Source organism: Athene cunicularia (genome assembly GCF_003259725.1).
Source record: "Athene cunicularia isolate RWA chromosome 3 unlocalized genomic scaffold, athCun1 chr3_part1, whole genome shotgun sequence".
Classification (NCBI taxonomy): Eukaryota; Metazoa; Chordata; class Aves; order Strigiformes; family Strigidae; genus Athene; species Athene cunicularia.
This window is the reverse complement of record NW_020799097.1, coordinates 118,430,830-118,450,462: the sequence shown is the minus strand read 5'-3', so window position 1 is coordinate 118,450,462 and position 19,633 is coordinate 118,430,830. Positions and strand designations below refer to the sequence as shown.

At 39.9% G+C, this 19,633-nt stretch overlaps 1 protein-coding gene across 1 annotated transcript; it reads right to left on the bottom strand.

Annotated features, from left to right (window-relative positions):
* Window positions 1-6,647: 6,647 nt before the first annotated feature.
* On the bottom strand, window positions 6,648-19,103 carry ANKEF1 (ankyrin repeat and EF-hand domain containing 1). The gene is made up of 9 exons (XM_026846222.1): window positions 18,718-19,103; window positions 18,074-18,273; window positions 16,498-16,647; window positions 15,629-15,752; window positions 13,893-14,715; window positions 10,827-11,053; window positions 9,408-9,589; window positions 8,063-8,212; window positions 6,648-7,047 (listed from the first exon to the last, which is right to left on the bottom strand). The coding sequence occupies exons 1-9, from the start codon at window positions 19,061-19,063 to the stop codon at window positions 6,922-6,924; spliced, it is 2,328 nt and encodes a 775-aa protein (XP_026702023.1). The 5' UTR covers window positions 19,064-19,103; the 3' UTR covers window positions 6,648-6,921.
* Window positions 19,104-19,633: the final 530 nt, after the last annotated feature.

Sequence of the window (19,633 nt, the reverse complement as noted above, 5' to 3'; positions counted from 1 at the left end):
TTGTACACCAAGGCTGCCCTGCTAGCACCAGGACCAAACCCAACAGAACTCATCAGCGTGGCTTTACACACAAACCCACTCTTTGACCAGGGCTCAGTCATCACTTGGAGTGATCTGACCTCTCCCAAGCGCCCAAGACTGCTGCAAACATTCCCTGTAAACAGTCAGTAGTTAACATTCAGCTTTGCAACTGAGGCATTTGATGGTGATGGGTCAGACATGTCATAAGCAATTGTTTATCTTCCCTGACAGGATAAGCATGCAAATAGAGTCAAATAAACAGAACTGTCCAAAGCCCGCAGACTTTTTGTTATTTATTTTAGTGAAAACTATTAATGGCAATTCTGAAAAGTCTGTTAGAACAGAAACATTAACGGTGGAGTTTCCTTTTTTTTTTTTTTTTTTTTTACCCCATCTGGACCCTGAAGGAAAATGGTCAGTTTGAAGTTTTGATTACAGGCTTCATCAAAATTTTATTTATAGAGGAAAATATTTCAGCATTTTTCAATGTTCCTCCAGCAGATCTTGCTGTGAATGCTCAAGGCTCATTTTAAAATTGGTTTCTGTAAAGCAAAGCAACATGCATCTCTGAAATTCATTATCGCTGAATATTTTTTATATTCTGGAAAAGTTCCCTCCCACAATTGATCACCGAAAGCACACTGCATAAGGTTAGGAGCCCGGCCTCAGCAAATTCATTTGTAAAAAGATGCAAATCAGTGTTTCAAATGCGGTTGGTGCCTTTCAGGACACAGGAAGGGGTTCGCTGTCAGAAGGTGCATATTCCTTGATTTCTGAGAAATTGAAATCTGGTCACTCGTGTGTGCTTTAAGAATCACACAGTGACTACAAGAAACCATTGAACTATCAGACTGGTAAGGGGAAACCCCAGCTATTGGCAATTAGCAGCCAATTTGAGTCAGGTGGGAGAGGGAGGGCCCTGGACCTTTATAAATGCATCCCCGCAGCTGGGATAGGAGGGAATTGAAGGCACAAGCAGTTCTAGAAAGCAGAGAGGGGTGCTATCAGGAGGAATAAGGTATTGTAGAAGAGGAACTAGAAAGCACAAGGGGATGAAAGTCAAGATTAAATGATTATTTTTTTTTTTAAAGCTAGTTTCTTTAAAGTAATAGTTATACTTCATTTTTCCCTTTAGTAGGTGCTGGGTCACTCTGGCTCATCAGATAGTAACTGCTGACAGGCATTCAGAATTAATAGGCAATTTAAGGCTACTTTTGGCTCGTGAGTATTTCTGTCTGTCCTTCTGTAACAGTGGTACAGCTTGACAGTAGTTCCCTGTGGTGAGGTGGGTAGACTTCTTTTGCCTTCTTTAGCCACCAGGTAGGAGTTGGATTGCACAAAATTAGCAGGTTCCCATTTCATAGCCTGCTCTTTGTCTTTTTACTATTTTCCCATCTTTTCTTTTTGGGGTGCCTGGACTCTGTTTCTCCTGTAAGCAGCATGTCTGAGGCTGTAGTAATTGTTTAGATGTGGCAGCTCCATAGTGTTTAATTTCCCTGCAAACCCTCTGCTGCAGGAGTTGTTGGGTTGTGCAACAACTGCTGATGGTAGGAGAGCGTTTACTCACCCCACCCTTTCTGTAAGATCACACTCAGCAATACTCTGTTGTTTTATTTTACTTTTTCTTTTTTTCTTTTCCTTCCAGAAGGTCTCCAAGGCTTGTAATGAGCTGCGACTGAGCCTTGTCCCAGTCAAGTTCATTTGGGAGGGAAGGAAGTGGTCCTCTTACCTGAGGATGAGGAAATCCTCCTTCCTCTATTTAAAGCCAATTCAATTCCTCTTTCTGGAACTCTTCCCTGATTTGTTATTACACATGGGGTGTTCCTTGGAGCTATGGCAAGGGATTTTTTGCAGTAGTAAGGCTAAACTCAATTTCCTGGGGTTCAGTCTCAAACAATTGGTAAGCTGGGCTATTCAGGAGCCATCTAAAGATCCTAAGCTGTAACCGTATTTATTACCTCCACTGCAGCTCAAGAATTCCATTTTGTAGCATCTGTTTTGCGTCAGCACAAGAGCACGGATTGATGTGACCAGAACAATATTTGCATTGCAATTTGCCTTCCAAAAGAAACAATTGTGAATGGTAAATGCATTAAAAATGGTGAGAAAAAGCATGTTCTTGTATTTCAGTCATAAATGTGTATTTCATGAAGCATGGTAAATTGAGAAAAAATATACTGGATGTAGGAAGCCTGTAAAATAATCTGAGGACAGAGGTGAGAGGACTTATTGTCAAATGTATCTTATTTTGTGGCCTTTACTGAAGCTGTCATCATATCAAAATGATGATTTGTTTTACTCTTTGCTTAGCATAAGGTAACTCTGGTCATGTCTTGCTCCTAGATTGACAGTGATAGTAGAGGCAAGCTGGTGAAACTACATAGTGGCTTAAAGAAGTCTCGGGGGAACTGCACAGAGGGACACATTGTGCATGTTTGCATTTTGGGTAGAAATATGTGGGTTGCTGGGGTGGGGGGCATGGATGAAATGGGGAATTAGGTGTGTGTAAATCCAGCTGTCCCCATATGAGGAAAGAAAGGGGATCAGCAGTGAGGTGGTATTTTTGTTTAGTTTTTTTTGTTTTATTTTTTAAAAAAAGAAATTAAGAATCCCTTCAAGATAAGCCTGAATCAGTTGATCATTCGTTGAGGTCTTTTCCATCAGCTTTCTCTTGGTGCACAGTTACTATTACATCCTGGAGTATCTGATTAATTCAGAGTCTGTTATTCAGCACTGGGGCTTCCTACATAATGAGGAGCCTTTGAAAAACACTCTGGAGTTAAAATTGAGCACATAAACGTACCTCAATGGTATCTACAACAGGAATACCCAGCCTTAACTAATTAAATGTGGTTTTCAAGTGAACATAAAATAGCATGTGCTGGCCATCAGGGAATGAGAAGTATCATCACCTGCATTCTGCAGTGGAGTGGTACCCGAGGCACTTCTGGGTGTCAGCAGCAACTCACCTGATGTACTCAACGCTAGTTTGAAACAATACTTGAAGACTTCACAAGCGTCTTAAACTTTAAAGGCACAAAGGGTGATTGAGGTTAGATTACAGCCCAATTGTGAACCACAGCTAGTATACAGCTCATCTAGTCATAGGTTGTATGAAGAGTTCATCTTTTCAGTGTTGCTGCCTTTTGTCTGCTTAATCTTTCTGCGTTTGTTTCTCCCTTTAATTTATTTTTCACTTGTGCTACCTGTCTTGAGATTGAGTCACAGTCATCATCTATTTGGACTCCCACCTGCAAATTTCCTTGTTCTCAGTACATTTTCTGACACACAATTGATTCAGTTTTCCAGAAAGCTCTCTTGCTTGGGAGAGTGGTGCTTTGCTCTCTATTACTATTATGCCATCCACCAAATCGTCACTCAGCTTTTCCATGACCAGTCATCAGCACAGTCTCCTTCCCTCCCTCACAGCTTGCTACCAGCTCTTCACTCAATGCCCTTCCTTCTGCTGTCAATTTTAAACTCTGGAGCTTTATCCCTTGCCTCTCCTTGGGACATCTGCCTTCACATCCCCAAAAGCTTCCTGCATTGCTGTTGCTGCTTCATGCAACCACACTCCTGTTCCACTTCTGGTGTACAAGGGGGGGTGTCTCTAAACACATATTCATCACCATGCTTGAGGAGGACAGTTCTGAAAGGTGCTTCTTGCCTCCAGCCAAGCCCCTCAGTTTGCTCCGATGTCTGCCTCTGTGCCACAGGAACCTGGAGGAGTTGACAATGAATGCAAAAATGTTTTCTGAGCCTTGCGGTTTTTTTGACTGGTTGTTAGCTATCAAAACACTTTTAAAGTCAGTGTTAGGTGCCTCTTATACTCAGTTCTCTAGTTCTTTGTAGTCAGCCATTGTGTTGTGTACAGCTGAGGCACAACTCTTGCCCATCTCTTTTTGTGGGGAAACACATGAAGATTCTGAGAGTCTGCAGCCCGTTCTGGTTGGGATGAAAAAGCACATGGATGATGCTCACATGAATTTTCTCTGCAAACAGAAAATGGCCCCCTCAGAATCACAGATTCATCCAGTCCTTGAAGACCTTGAAGATCATCCAGTCCAACCATTAACCTCACACTGACCATTCTCAGCTCCACCAGATCCCTCAGTGCTGGGTCAACCTGACTCTTCAACCCCTCCAGGGATGGGGACTCCACTCTGGGCAGCCCATTCCAACAACCCCTTCTGGAAAGAAATACTTCCAAAGAGCCAGTCTAACCCTGCCCTGGTGCAGCTTGAGGCCATTCCCTCTTGTCCTGTCGCATGTTCCTTGGTTCAAGAGACTCATCCCCAGCTCTCTGCTCAGGGAGTTCTAGAGGGCGATGAGGTTTCCCTCTCAGCGCCCTGTTTTCTGAAAAACCTTATCTGAGGTTACTTGCCAACAAGCTGAATTCTACAATGTGGTCCCAACTAATGCAGGAGACAGCCCCTTCTGCTGGCCAGGTGAGCTCCTTCCCTTTGAGTTCAAGTTGCTGTCAATTTGCTTACAGTTACCCTAATGAACACAGCCAGGCAAAAACAGTCCATGCCTTAACGTGGCAGAGATGTAACTGCCAGAGACACAGTTTTACCTTACAGGATGAGTTGGGAGTTTCTGACTGTGCTGTTTGGATTTTTATTTTGATGGCTACTCTTTAGCAAATTGACCCCATGTCTCTCCTTCTAGAGATGCAGTTTCACTTACAACTGATCATGGGCATCCTACTCCTTGCCTGCACTGCTTTCTATGACTAACTTTATTATTTTTGTTACTTATGAACATTTGCAGCCAGCATGAGTTTTAAGTTAACAGGCAAAGGTGATAATGCTGATATTAAGAATTCCAAGACTGCTGATATTTGAAATGGCATCTCACATGTCTGTAGAGTCTTTATACTGAACCACTAAAATGCTAAAGATATCAGGATATTTTCTCAATGTAAGCAAATTATCATAAACTACTTGTGCACAACCACATTCATGCGAATAATACGTTTGGTGGTGGTATTTGAAAATAGTATATCACTAGATAGATCTACTTGCATTTGTCTTGGTTATCTACTAAATATCATCACATCTACATAAAAAGGGATTGCAGCATCATGCAGGAGGTGGTGCCTTTGAGATTGTGACTGCACAGGCCCTCCCCAACAATCTTCCACTCTGCTCTCTTCATACCTAGGCAAATCCAGGCGTGGAAATGCTCTATTGCACACATCAGCAAGGATAAAACTTGGTTCTTATTACAAGAAATGAACCATAAGAACCCAGCTTGAAGCTCAGATTCCAGGGGTCAAGATTTGCAGTTAAAACCGGAAGTGTATGTTTGAAAACAAATTTTCAAAAGTAGCTGTACTCTTGAGCCAGACAGCTCTTGAAGTCTCATATATTATAAAAAAAAAAAAAAAAAAGTTAAAGAATGGGTTACTCTCAAGCCAGAAGCTGATTTAATTTACAGCATCTGTCTAGGGCAGTGTCATCTTCTCTCCTAAGGGACACACACATCACCACGCAGGACAATCGGGGAGTGAACTGCATTGCTAGAAAACTTTATCATCTGCCAATGGTAATTAGCTGAGGTCCTGAAACACAAGGGATTTTATCCCTTATGCATTAGCTAACTAGACTCTTCTCACAATCTATGTAAATATTATTTTTTTTAAGTTTCCAAGGATAATTGGGCTAGAGAGTTCCACAGGCTATTTGCATGTTGTAGAGTATTTAATGTGTGCAGCTTTCTCTTTTTTTTTGTAGTCTGAATGTTCTTGTATCTCATGAAAGAATATATAGGAGGTTTCAGTTCACTTCCCCACACTTTTTGCTTCGCTAGATGTATTTTTATGGCATTCCATCCCACTTCTTTCCTCTTTCAGCTGAATGTTCCCTGTATTTCCAGCCTCTGCTTGCCCAAAACTTATCACATTACTGCCTTTCTGAAGCTCCAAATTGGGCTCACCTTTGTGCTGCCAACTATTTTGTAGACATACTGACCAGAATTCAAGAGGCACCGAGTCCCTCAGTAGAACCCATGCTATTTTGGCCTGATCTTGTCATGTGAATCTTGACATTATACACTTCCTAAAGTGAACTTTCAGTACCTATTCTTCATAAGAAATTAGCACAGCCTGGTCAGTTCACTTCTAAAATACCAATTCCTTCCCAACCAAAGAACTCATTAAAATCGTGGGGGCAGTATCTGTTGGCTTCACTGTTGTGGGGGCAAGCACTGATTTGGATGAGCTGTGGATGTAGCTGTTAATACAAGAACCTGCATTCACAAAATCTCTGAATGTTTTTCAAATTTGCTAAAAATATCTAAAATAACAGCTTTGCAACACTGCAGCTAGGGAATACATCTCAGTGAGTGAGGAGAAAGGTTTGCACACTCTTGCAAGCATATGGGAGAACATGAAAGATGTGCACTGGACAGTAGTAGTCCTGGTTGTAAATTCTTTACTTTCTGTTGCCTCTGCAGATAACGAAGATCATTGTTGTCTTAAATAATTTCTGAATACTATCTTCACATCTCTCTATTTAATACCCTTTTAGTAGAAAGGGTAACATATCTTCCAGGAAGTTGTTTTATGTTGGGGTGAAAAATTGACTCGTAAAGCCACATCTTTACAAAGACAAAAGGGCATGTGTGTGTCACAACAGTGGCCATTCCATGAAGCATGCTGAGCTAGCTCCAAGACTTAGAATCACATGAGGATAAGCCTTTTTTCGGACTAAACCCTTAACAAAAGATTGTGTGTAAGCAACATAATCTACAGAGGAAAAACTCGCTACATTTATTTTATCGTAACTGAGATACATTTACTGAGCACTGCATGATGCCTTCCTTACAGAGAAGCAGCCGTTTAGATCTTTGTTCCCTCAAAATATGTGCTGAAGTAGCTTCTTCTAGCTGGTATGCTTATTCCATAAATTTTCTATTAAAGGGCGTTGTGAAGCTTTCTGAGTGGCCACCAAGAGCAAAGTGTTCACGAAGCAATTCTTGCTTTCTTACTAGCTTCTCTATTGCAGCTTCAGGGGCCCAAATCTGCAAAATAAAGGAAATTCTAGTTAATTTGGATGTGACTTGTGCGACTGAAGCATTGAGAAGATGTTGTTAGCCAAACAGAACCATGTTCTAGCACTCTTTTCCATCCTGAGACACAGAAGAAAAATAGCGCAGCCTCTGAGTAGAAGACACCACAACAATTTGTGTATATATAAGCTGAACACTCTCTTGTTGTCATTTCCAATCTATAATGTGATGTGGTCTCAGATCAGGGAAGAAGATCCAAAGCTAATTGTTTAGAATGGCTGACTCAGGCCCAAGATCCTCAGAGCAGAAAATAGTAATTAGCTGTTGAGTCACTAGTCTGTAGCCTTGTTCCACTATTGCAGAAACTAGCACATATTGGGTCTAGGGAAATGGTAAACAAGCTCTAAGCAAAACTTCTCAGTCAGCATTGCCATTCTCTTCCTTTTTAAGGAGAAAAGAAAAATAAATGTTTCTGTGATTGCTTTCTGTTTCTTGGTTATTTGTGAATGAGTATTACAAATCCTTGATACAAAAATTATATTTCCAGTATTCAAACTCTAGGAAGTAAATATTTAGTGTACTGTGATCCATTTAGTTCAGTAACTGTCACTGACATAAGTAATCATGATAACTGAGAAGGCAAGTTAGAAGTTGGTGCTGGTCCCATGTACAAGGACTCCTATCCTTTAAGTGTAGGAATGTAAAAATCTGTACCATGAATGTAGTTGCATTTACATTTTACTGCAGGTCCACTTTAATGCTATTTTAAAACCTGATAAGAGCTTGAGATCCATGATAATATCTTTCTATAAATATACGTACGTGTACATAATACATATACACACGTGATATATAAACTCTCTAGTTTACTGTTGGTTTGTGGAAATATCTCTATCCTGTGTCATGTCATCTATAAGCTAGTTGAATTGTGAAGTCATTTCGTCAGCTTGTTCTGGGTTTTGATCCCCAGCAAGGTCTACCTTTAAATTAATGTAAAACTGTGCTTATGTTTTGCTACAGTACGTACTTTTTTTTTTCTGGGTTTGAATGAGATGTCCTCTTCCTTGGTAGCACCACTGGTTATCAAAGAGTTCAGAGGAGTAACACTGTCCTTAAGGGAATGTGCTGTGTTTTCAAGAATGGATTTTTCTACAGCTGGAAGAGATACCTGTGAAGGCTGAAAGAGAAGAAGTTATCAGTTACACAAATACATAATGTTTGGAAGCAAGGCACACATCCTGCATCTTTTGGTACTTATTTTTCTGTCTATTTACTGTGGGTGTATTTTTTCTTAATCTTTTCAGAATCTGTTTTTCTTAAAACTCGTAATTTTTTAATAACCAAAAATTGTGAGGGAAGCCCTTTAAAAGGTAGGGGATGACTCTCCTTCTTGGACATTAAAACATTACTTGCTCTTTAAGACTCCCAAGATAATTACCTAGTACTACTGATGATCCCATGCTGTGTCAGGTGATGAATAAAGAATCATCTAAGGTTGTCATCCTCCTGCCTGTGAAAGTCCTATGCTATCCCTGACAAATTCAAAACGTTTTTGAAACGGGGAAACCAACACTTGACTACTGGGACATATTTATTGCACCATCGAGGGCAGGGCTGCTGAAGAACATTTCCAGCAATGCAGATACAATTGCTTTTTATCTCTAAATAGCATCCCAGGTCTGACCAACAAGTACCACTGGTAAATCAGGAAGATCTCATCCACAATGAGACAAACAGCATGTGGTCACAGAGGCTGGTGTCAGCTTGAGAACTCAGGCTACTCAAGGCTTGAGGTACTCAAGGCTCCCAGGGGTGCAAGAAAGGCATTCAGAAGTACAACAGCCTAACTTCAGCATGGGATTTGAGAAACAGGACTCAGGTCAACAGTAGAAGGAGGAAGATATGAGACAATCTGGGAAATGAAAGTCAGCAAGCCTGGTATTGCCTCAACGAGTTCTATTAACAGAATAAAAAGACATTTCTACTAATTTGAAGGGCCTTGGTCTTCTCCTGTGAAGAAACAGGTGCTCTCTTAAAAGAAATGGTTACTAATATTCAGTATTTACCACATCAGAGCTGGATGATCATAAACTTCAGGAGGAGGGGGAGAAGAAGAGGAAATATTTTTCTGTGCCCTGTCAGTGATATATGACATAATTCTTAAGTGGGATTGGGGAAGACACAAAGTTCATATAATTACCAAGTCAAAATTTCAATCAATGAGTAAGTATTAGTACTGCCTTTTGAAAGTACTAACTTTCACAAAACTGCCTGATTTATAGCTTTAGAGAGACATGGATTACAAATAAATGTAAGAAAGAAGCACTCTACTAAATTATTAGCAAATAAAACCCTGTTACCATCTCTCATACCTCTTTTTTCACAGCTTGTACCTCAACAGGCATCTGTGAAGAAGGTGACTTTGGCTTCACCACTTTTTCTTTCTTTGCTTCTTTTTTTTCTGGTACTTCTGGCAAATTTTCCAGTTTACTTCGGAGCAGATCAATTATTCTAGAATCTGCAAATACCTTAGCAATATCAAGAGCATTCTTTCCTGTATTTAAAATAAACAAACACCTATATAAGCCATTAAAATGAACCTTGGCACTTGTTACTGCAACTGGATAATGACACTATAGTGGACTGAACTTAATTAGGTCTCTTTTATTAACCATTTGGTGTGACAGCAGCATGTCTGACATTGGTGTGAGGACTGGCAGTCATCACCACTGCTTGCAGAAATGACCTTGAAACCAAATATTGCAGGACTTCTTGGGAGTGATTGTTTTGCTCTTAATGTCCTGACATTTGCAGCTTAATATACTGGTCCTGTAGGCTGTAATTTTGATTTTTGAGAGCTGGGAGCATTTAGCCCTAGGAGATAGCTAGAACAGGACAAGGTTAGGAATGTAGAACAAGGTATTGTAGGTTTCTACCTCTTCCAGTACTTGCTCTGTGGTTGGCAAGGAGTGAAGGGAAAGGCCTGTGCTTTAAATGGGCTGAACACCTTCAGTGCTTAATAAAGAAAAAACTCTTCTGGATCTTATGAGATGAGACCCTGTGGCTGTAAAGCAGTTGTGACACTAAACTGCTGTGTGAAATGGAACTTCACGTGGTAACAGAAAGGGAGAATACACATCCCTTCTACAAGCAGTTTCACCTACTAGGCATTTTGGCAAGGAAAGTCTCATTTTGTAGCAGTGTTGCTTTTCCTACATGAGAGCAAGGGCTGAAAATGTGATGTTAACTGTTTAAGTTACTCCAACAATAGAGGAAATAATACTGATGAGGGATCTGCTGTGAGGAGGTGACACTTCAGTATTTTCACTGTTTTTTTTTCCTGAGTAATATTTACATGTTGAGCAGTGAGAGATCTTTTTTCGCCAGTGCTGCCTGTGCATAAAAAAATAAGTGATTTAAATGGGTGGCAGGATACACACTGGCCACAACTAAAATCTAATTTTCTGTCAAATATTATTAACAACTAGAGAGAATTTTTCCATTAAAGCCACTTATAACTGTATATATCTTGTGAGGAGCAACAGTCTCCTTAATCACGTAATTAATCTTGTTACTTTATTTTCTAGATGCTTAAAACCCAGGAAAGCTGCCTACTTGCAATACTGATTTCACACTGTAGAAAACTAATTGAACCTGTTACCTTCATCCTGATCCTGACAGCAATCATAAATTCAGAACACTTCTCAAAGTGTTCCAAGAATTTGGGTTTTTCAATAAAATATGTATACAAATAAGGAAAACAGGCCTTCTGGGGGGACAATGGTATTTACCATTGCTGTTTGTCCTTCGGATGTCAGCACCCGCACTGATTAAAAAATAGACTATATCCAATCTGCAGATCTCGATGGCTCTCATCAGCGGGGTTGCGTTGCCTATTGCAGGTGCATCCACAGCTGCTCCAGCCTTCACTATCAGTTCAGCAATGTCTAGATGTCCATTATAGCAAGCATGATGGAGAGGAGTCCACATGAAATTGTCTGTTGCGTTTACGTCAGCCCTGAGAAAGAATAAGGGAAGTTGTAGCAGATGAGAGTAACATCCACAGCTCCAAGTACAATCACTGTTAACTGCCCGCTGCCATGGCGTATTCAATGTAAATAAATAATTTCAATCTACTGCTACTCTGAAACCATTTTAGTATCTGATCTATTGCTTGTCACGGAATAGTAATTGGCGTGTCTGGCTGGTGATTATATTCCCCTCCAAGCCAACACAGTGTCTACTATGTGGAGGCTTTCAAAGGTACAGGAAAAAAGAGGCATTCAAACAGCTTAGTCCTGTAAAATGCTGCTAGTGCTAGCAGTTGTGTTCCAGCTACACTGAGAATGGCAGAAAGTAGATTAAGCAACTGAAAAAAGAACACTTCTGGACCAAGAACAGGTGCTCTAAAACATGGGGCAAAATTGCATACTGTTCAATTTACAAATGAGTTAGAGAAGGTCTCTCTCAGAAAATCTGAGGATTTAAAACTTTTTCAGCCACTCTGTTGCTGGACTAGATCTGTTTCTGCTCCTAGGTTAAAATTGGCATGTTCTGGAGGATGTGAGGGTTCGTTTGGGGAGATATTTGCAACACGTTGCCTTCGGATGAAGCTGAAGGGAAAAGCATTATCAGCCCTTTAGCAAATGGCTTCCTTGGGAGATTTTGGGATGGGGTCATGCAAAAGCAAGGCTTGGGGAAGAAGAGCCATGAGAACCACTTCATTGTGTTAAAAGGGAAGAAATACGATTCCCTCATACCTCCGAAACAAGAGCAGTCCATGACCATGCCCAGATCTGCCATCTGCCATCTCCCATGTGTGCCGTGTGCAGGTTCAGAAGGGGTCAAAACTTCATGAGGGGATTCCCCAGTACTCAAGCAGAGTGAATTACTTTGCATGATATTTAAGAAAGCCTAGAAGTCCTGAACTGAGCTACTGTCCCATTTACTCTAGGGACAAAGAGCTGATGTCTTCCCAACAGACATGGAGGGAGGGAGAACGAAGAAAAATTATGAAGGAAGCTGCTTCCAGGGATAGCTTTTTGCTCTTCAGGTCAGATGATTAATATTTAACTCTAGCTCAAAAGAACAGATCCATCTGTTCTTCCTTTCTTGTTTAAATTTTTAATCTTTTTCAGGATTCTACCTTTGGTGAGATCTTATGACAGTAAATTCCCCGACCTACCAGTTTTACCTTTGTTATCTTTCAGTTGTTTAGGTGTTTTGGTCTACTTGTATGCAGTTTTCATTTCCTTTATGTTTCTTGTTAAAATAAGCAGTTGCAGTTATTCCACTTTCTTTCAACCCAACCTCCATGCCTGTACTGATACTCTGTCTGCCCCTGAATCCTTTTTGCTAACTTCACTCTATCAGAAACAGACTGGTCAAAGGGAACAGGGACAACATAGCACTGACTGAAAAATTCTTCAGCCTTTTCTCCTGAATTGAATTTGCCTTTAGCCCAAATTTAATTTACTTCTGAGTCTTTCTGGAACAAGACAGAGAGTAGATACCACCAATTTATGTTTAAACCTCAGCATTTTCTATAGCTCTGGATAAATGTTTTGGGGTTTTTTTTTTTTTCTATTTGATACTTTTTGCTATATAACCTGTTCAGAACAGTATTTGAATTCCTGTGCCAAACTGAAAGTATCTGAAAGTTCATGCTACTGCAAGATGCAAAGCTAAACACTGTACCAATAACTTTCCTCTCAGTTTTCTGATTTTTGTCAATTTTAAAATTTAAAAATTGGTACTATTTTTGTAAACTAAGTTATTCCATTTCTATGCCTAAGTGTTAAACATGATGAGATGTGACTCCAGTGCTGTCTAGTGAGGCTTGACAAAAGCAGTGGAAATTAATTCACTACCTCTTGCATCCTTTTCTTTGGAAGACTTGAATATACGCATTTACACAACTTTCTGTATGCTCCAGGTATGTCAGTGTAATTACCAGCATGTGTAAAGACCCATGTGCTGTTAAGTCTTTGCAGGAACTGGAGCAATGACTACAACCACTTATCCTTAAAAATTAATGTTAAAATGAATTCTAACTATATGTAGAGAACAAAGCTAATGTGTATCTTTGAAAAATGTTCATTTAAGCGTTTATGTGAATGAGTGTAGGACTACAGCAGTCTGACAACAAAAAAGAAGAGATTATGCTATTACACAAGTAGGACTGAATCCTTCTTAAATTGCTTTCATTTTTTTAACTGTCATTGAGATTTTTTCACAAGTGTGTCTGTAGGGTACAAAATTGCTGAAGCACTTCTAAAGTGAGGAACAGAGTAAAGAGCGGCATGCGCTTCTGGTGTAAATCCTGCTGCCTCAGCCTGCTGAGGCTGCAGAGGAAAGCGATTATAAGGCTTATCCCCTTAAAACATTTGCATGCAAATGCCCTGGCATGTGGAACAGGGAAGTCCAGGATTGTCGTGATGATTTCAGGCAAGACACTTGATCCAGGTTTCCCCAAAATCATTTATCTGGTTTTGAGAGTTGAGTTTTGAAGATGCACTATTTGAAACATGGGTGTGAACTAACTGCAGATCCAACAGATTGGGTTTGTAGGCACTCTGCAACTGACCCCAGTGTCAACAGCCCAGACACCAAAAATTTCAGACCTGAGGAACTTACTTCTTGGGTGTTTCTATTTCTCCCTTACTAAAAAGTGAAAAATAATAAACTAACCCTCTGTAACTCAGGATCTTATGGAACTTTAATACTAAACATTGTGTAAATAAAAAACAAAGCACAGTCTGTTGCACCTAAATGTTTACTGGAAATTTATGCTTTTGAAAGCCCTTCCAAAATAGCAATTAAAAAAAAAAAAAATTAAATCTCTGAAATTATCTTACCCCTTTTCCAGAAGATACTGCACAACATCTATGTTCCCACTTGCACATGCACTCATCAAAGGTGTTTTGTAATATTTATCTTTTATGTCTACTGGCACACCCTCCTCAAATGCTTTCTGTAGAGACAGAATGTCTGCTGCTCTGACAAGGTAGTTAATATTCATGTATGTTTTCCTTGGCTCATCTAGATACCAGGCACGGTCGTCGTGCACGGGATGGGCAGATGGGTGCTCTCGGTCAAAATGGCAGCCACTAGCAATGTTCTGAATAGCCTCAATCATGTAGAGAGGGAAGCCGTCCTCCCTGCGAGGACATGCACCTTTCGGAATAATACAAATCGGCACGGGGATGGCGATGCCTCTTTTGCCTCTTCGTTTTTTCCCTTTCTTCCTCTTCTTCCCTTTGGGTCCAAAGGATGTTATAAGGCAGCTTTTCTGCAAGTATTTAGAGCCCTCAAAAAATTCTTCCATGTTGATTCCCCCAGTGTGAGATCCTTCATGAATTTCAGCAATAGTTTGTATTTGTTCAGCATCCACAAAGGCACACTGCTTCTGAATAACTGATACAAAATCTTCTTTAAGTACCGTCCCATCTCCTTGGTCAACAGCCTCAAACGCCTTGCGGAGGGCAGCCTGGTGCTCCAAGGACCAGTCGTACAGCCTCAGTGCCCAGCGGGGGTTGTCCTCCTTCACCCCAGGCCTGGACTGTTTTATAAAGGTATTTTCAATTTTACGCAGTTCTGCTACAGCTGCTCTAAAACCACCTTCCTTGGCAACAGCTCTTGGGGTCTTCGTTAACAAGTTTGTCCATGTAGGATCACAGCCTAAAAACACAGACATCATTTCACTGATAATTCAGTGGAATTCCTAATTACATAATATAAGAGACTTGTAATATGCATGCAACTAATTGCCACAGATCTACAATTTTATTCTGTCTTAACTATAAATAGTGGTAGTAGATAGAACCACATCATTGATCCCAGACTGGAAGGTTATCCACATGTCTGTATTTATTTCCCAAAGGGAGATTCGTTGGGCAACCCATGCTCTATTTATCTGTCCATTCGTGAATACATATAGAAAGGCAGATGTTCAGTGCAAAAGTTACATTTCTGCTTAAATGAATGAGTGGAGTTAAGAAGAAACAAACTAAGATTAAAATATTACTCACTGTTCTGTCTCCTAACATTGCAATTTGGCAATGGATCACTAAAATGTTTGAATCTCAAAAACAGAACACAGGATTTTGTATGGTTCTCTTGGATCCAAGTGCTGTGATCATCTAATTAATTTAGAAAATGATCACAGCTGCTTTGGAGTATGTTTCGATACCCATGGGCACGAAGTTTTCCCCATGACTATACAGAGATTTTTTTTTTTAAATGATCAGCAAACCAAAAATTATTTTTCTATTGGAAGTTTCAATGTAATAGATCTAAAACCAACTAAAACTGGAAGCACTTAATATAGTCTGATTCTAAGTTATACAAATCGATGATGTTTCTGCTGCTTTCTTTGAGAAATGTTTTTTTCCCAGTCATGAGAATAGAAATAAGCCTGTTAGGCACTTCTTAATGAGAACTACATTTGCCAGATGATACCTGGGAGACAAATCCTTCATAGATGACCAAATGAAATCTTTACTTTCAAATCCTTCATCGATGCCCAAATGAAACCTTTAGCACAGAAATAGAATATAAATTATAATTGCAAAGTAACTTATTTTTAATGTACCTCTTTGTCCTATAAACTTGCAGCAATTTGCAAATCCTCCCTCCGCAGCGTAATGAAGTGGTGTGTTACCGTTCATAGCAATCAGGCCCAAGTCTCCATTATAAGCTGAAATAATCCTCAGAATCTAGAAAAACAAAGACAGTACTATCAAAAATCTTGTATGTTTCTAAGATGGGGAAGTGTGAGATTGATTTACAAATAAATGCAGTATCATATGTTCCCAGTTTATACAATGAACTCCTCTCCCATGCCCAGCTGATCAATGTGCATGTAACGTTCAAGTTTTCCATAGTACTGTGCTCATCTAACTGAAGAAATAGAAACCTTGTTCAGTTTTAGACATCAAGGACAGTCTTAGCTGCTGCCAGCTTACTGCAGGCCACTGTCTTAAAGTAACTCTGACGTTGCATGCACAATCAAAACTGCATAATTTTACATACTTTGAAGGTGATATGGGGGATAAAGAAAAAAGTGCCTACCTGCAGCTGTTTGCATCTGCCCTTCTTGTAAGGGTAATGTTTTATCCACACAGAGCTATGTGACATGCTACATGTTGAGAGAAACAAGCTCTCCAATGGAGCTGTTCACACCAGACAGCTACACTACACTAGCACACGCACTCAGAGGTACCTTGGCAAAAAGCGCTCTGCAATTATGAGATTCTATCACTGCTGAACTCTCTTTGATACTTAAAAAGAAGCTGCTTTTGATTGCTGATTCTTATGCTTTGATCAGCTGAAGATTCAGGACTCAGAAAAACCCCAAACCCCAAATAAAAACACCCAACCTCAAAAAAAAAAAAAACCCAACCAAAAAAACACCCCAGGTTTGGCTTTGCAGTAATGCTTTAATGCTACAGATGCTAATACCTCAAAAAAGCCTCCTTTGGCTGCAAAATGTGCAGCACTGTGTCTTTCAAGGTCAAATAGGTTTACATCAACTCCACTCTCAAGTAGACAACGCACCAGCTCGAGAACACCTTCTCTTGCAGCTTCCATTAAGGCTGTCCGACCCGTAGCCTGCGAGGTAGCAAGAAAACAATTCAGAATTTGTTTCGTATGCTGATTCATGGTGGAACAATATGATCTGATTGGTGCAAGGTGGCATCAAGCTGAAGGCCTCCTTTTAGGTATTACCAAAAAAAGGAGATAAGGCTAATAGTTTCAAAGATACTTGTAGGTAAACTTTAAGAATCTAGTCATATTGCTCCTAAAATATGTGTAGTCAAATCCCAGCGATGCACGTGAATTAGTAACTTGAGTCCCTTGAATCGTCCCCATGAAAATCAATCCCTTAGTTAAGGAATTCTTTATTCTGTGTACATGCTCTCATGCACGTTTACAAAATTGAACACAAAATATCACCTCCATCATGAAAGAACATAAGGAACTATAGCTGGAGAAGTGCTACCGGGAAGGCGGGACAACTGAGGAATTTCACTGCTGTTCTGTCTGAGAGGAAAAGTTCACATTCCAAACATTAGTGCTGTGTCTTTTTCTAGTTAATAATATATTTTTGAGATTAGTAGTACTTATTTATAATAGCTGTCTTTGGTAGATCTGGTGACCTTGCCAAGAATAGAGCACATCTTGCATCAGGGATTGCCTGCTATTAAAACATTGGCCCACTGACTTGCCACTCTACAGAGGGGCAAAGAAAACAGTGAGCTCTGGATGTTGCCCCACTGAATCTTATTTTTTTCCCTGACATCTGGCTTTCTCTGGGTCTAGCAAAGCATCCCCATTATGTGCCCATCATATTACCAAAAAAATTGCAGGTTTCTCTATTGTAGGTGCGCTGAGCACATGAGAGGATGGGATAAGGATGTCCAAACATCAATTCTGCTATAGCTACAAGCTAGGAAGGATACTTCAAAACTAGGAAAAAAACAAGAGCCATGGGTAGCTTTAAGGTAAAGCTTGAGCTCCTCAACAACTGAGAACTTCAGTCCTTCAGGTCTCTGTTAAATTAAGGAAGTAAACAAATAAATGACTAAGACATACAAAAGAGAGAAAAGAGTTTCTTATGTTCCATCCCTGCTTTGATTCCCCATCAGATTTTTTTATGCTGGACTAATGTTTTAGTGTACATTATTTCAACCCTGAAAACCTTAGGGTACATCCAAGCAAAGTACAAATCAGCATTGCTTCACTGAAGTACAGTGAACTGCAACACCTAAGAGCTGGCCCAGTTACATTTTGGTTTTGTAAAATGTTTGTACTCTAATCTGTAAAAATCAACATCAGGACATGTGGTTCAAGCAGAAGACTTAAATCCCTGCTCCTGAAAAAAAGGCGGTACAGAAGAAGGGAACAGGCATGTCCACAGAGTCACTTGTCATTGCTTTATTATTTTAATGTCAGGATTTAAGGTCATATATTCTAGTCATCTGGTAACTATTCTATACTCCTGTATATATGTTCTTAGTTACAGAAATATTCATACTGGGTTTCTTGCATTGGGATTTGCGCCTCTTTCCAAGAAACTCATACATATTTCTTTAATATCATGAGCTTGCTCACAGGCTTGTAGAAATACAGGCTTCTCATCAGTAGTACAGTTGTTAACATCTGCACCATAATCCAAGGCAATTTGCATACAGTTGTAATGCCGTCTTGTAGGTAAAATGCAGTAAAACAAAACACCTGTAAAGAAAAACAGCTGGGATTACGGTGCAATACTCAATTATTAGAAAGGTGACTTAGGCTGTAAACTTCACAGCTGAAAGGATGAACTCCCTCAGTAGAAACCCACTCACTTCTCTTAGGGTATATATGTGCAAAAAAGACTTATAGTTTAGGGCCTTTGAATTTAGGGAGTATGCTAGCATTTAACGTGGTTCTCAACTGACAGTTATCTTTCAGCTATGTACTGGAGAGACCTGTGATTTAAAGGCCTAAACTGTTCAGGGAGAATTATCTTAATTTTCCTCAAAGCTCTTACGGCCAGTAGCTTCTGTTGAGCTGTAAGGATTACCCTCAAACACGGTTCCTCTCTGTAGATTGGACACAACGTATGTAGCAAGTGTGTAACACGGTAAGGGGCCATTTTATGGTATTTCTAGTCTGATAAGGTTCCCTTCTACTTACCTTTCCCTTCCTTATCCACAGCAGTCATGTCTGCTTTAGCTTTTGCTAATAAATCCAAAACCAACTCATGGCCTAGTTCAGCTGCCTTCATGGCTGGAGTACGTCCCATTTTGTCCTTGACATCTGGATGAGCTCCTTGCTCCAGCAAGAAGTTGCACATGTCCGTGTCATTTTTAAGACAGGCCAGATGAAGGGCACTATATCCTTCCACAGGCTCTGTGAAATTAATGAGATTTGGGAATCCTTTCTGGACCAGCTTTTCTATTTGTTTCTTGTCTTTCTGGTGAACGCACTGAAGAAGTTTGTAGATCTGTAAGTTTAGAAGTCTGTTATCTACCGGTAACATCCTGGCATAAAAAAAAAATTGGCTTCTTTCAAGGAAGTAATTTCTGCATGGGGAGAGAAGAAAATGTGTACGTTCAGAGATGAGATTATAATTACATAATAGTAAGAACAGGAATCAAACTATGTTCAAGGCATGAAAATATCCACTTTAACTTGACAGAGCACTAAGCTTTGAATGAATTTATCTCATTTGGTATATACAGCATATATAGGGACTCTATAAACACGGAGCACCTTTCAAAATTGTTCTTTCTAGTCTTCAAACTGTTCCGAAGAAGTCTCATTCAAGGTGAAAATTAAGAAACTGCAAGGTAACTGCCTTCCATTCAAGGAGCTGTTATAATCTACAATTACTTGGAAGCCTAAGGGGAGGCTGGTCATCTGTCATTTTAGTACTTCAAAGGGGAAAAAAAAAAAAATCACAAGTCACAGTGTCCTCTGCACTTGCTGAAACATAAAATTGATACTAGCATCACCTCATCAGTACATAAGCACCTTCTTTCTTTTGGTAGTTGATGCATGAACTTCCTGCTGGGCTATGCACATAACAGAGTAAACTGCATTTCTCTGC

What these genes read in the sequence shown, in the direction of transcription:
- ANKEF1 (XM_026846222.1), bottom strand. Translation starts at nt 19,063, where the DNA reads ATGTTACCGGTAGATAACAGACTTCTAAACTTACAGATCTACAAACTT. An exon ending in CCAAAGGAGGCTTTTTTGAG is followed by an intron (nt 15,753 to 16,497) that starts GTATTAGCATCT and finishes TTGTTTTTCTAG; the next exon opens with ATTCTGAGGATTATTTCAGC. An exon ending in CCGAAGGACAAACAGCAATG is followed by an intron (nt 9,590 to 10,826) that starts GTAAATACCATT and finishes TTTTAAATACAG; the next exon opens with GAAAGAATGCTCTTGATATT.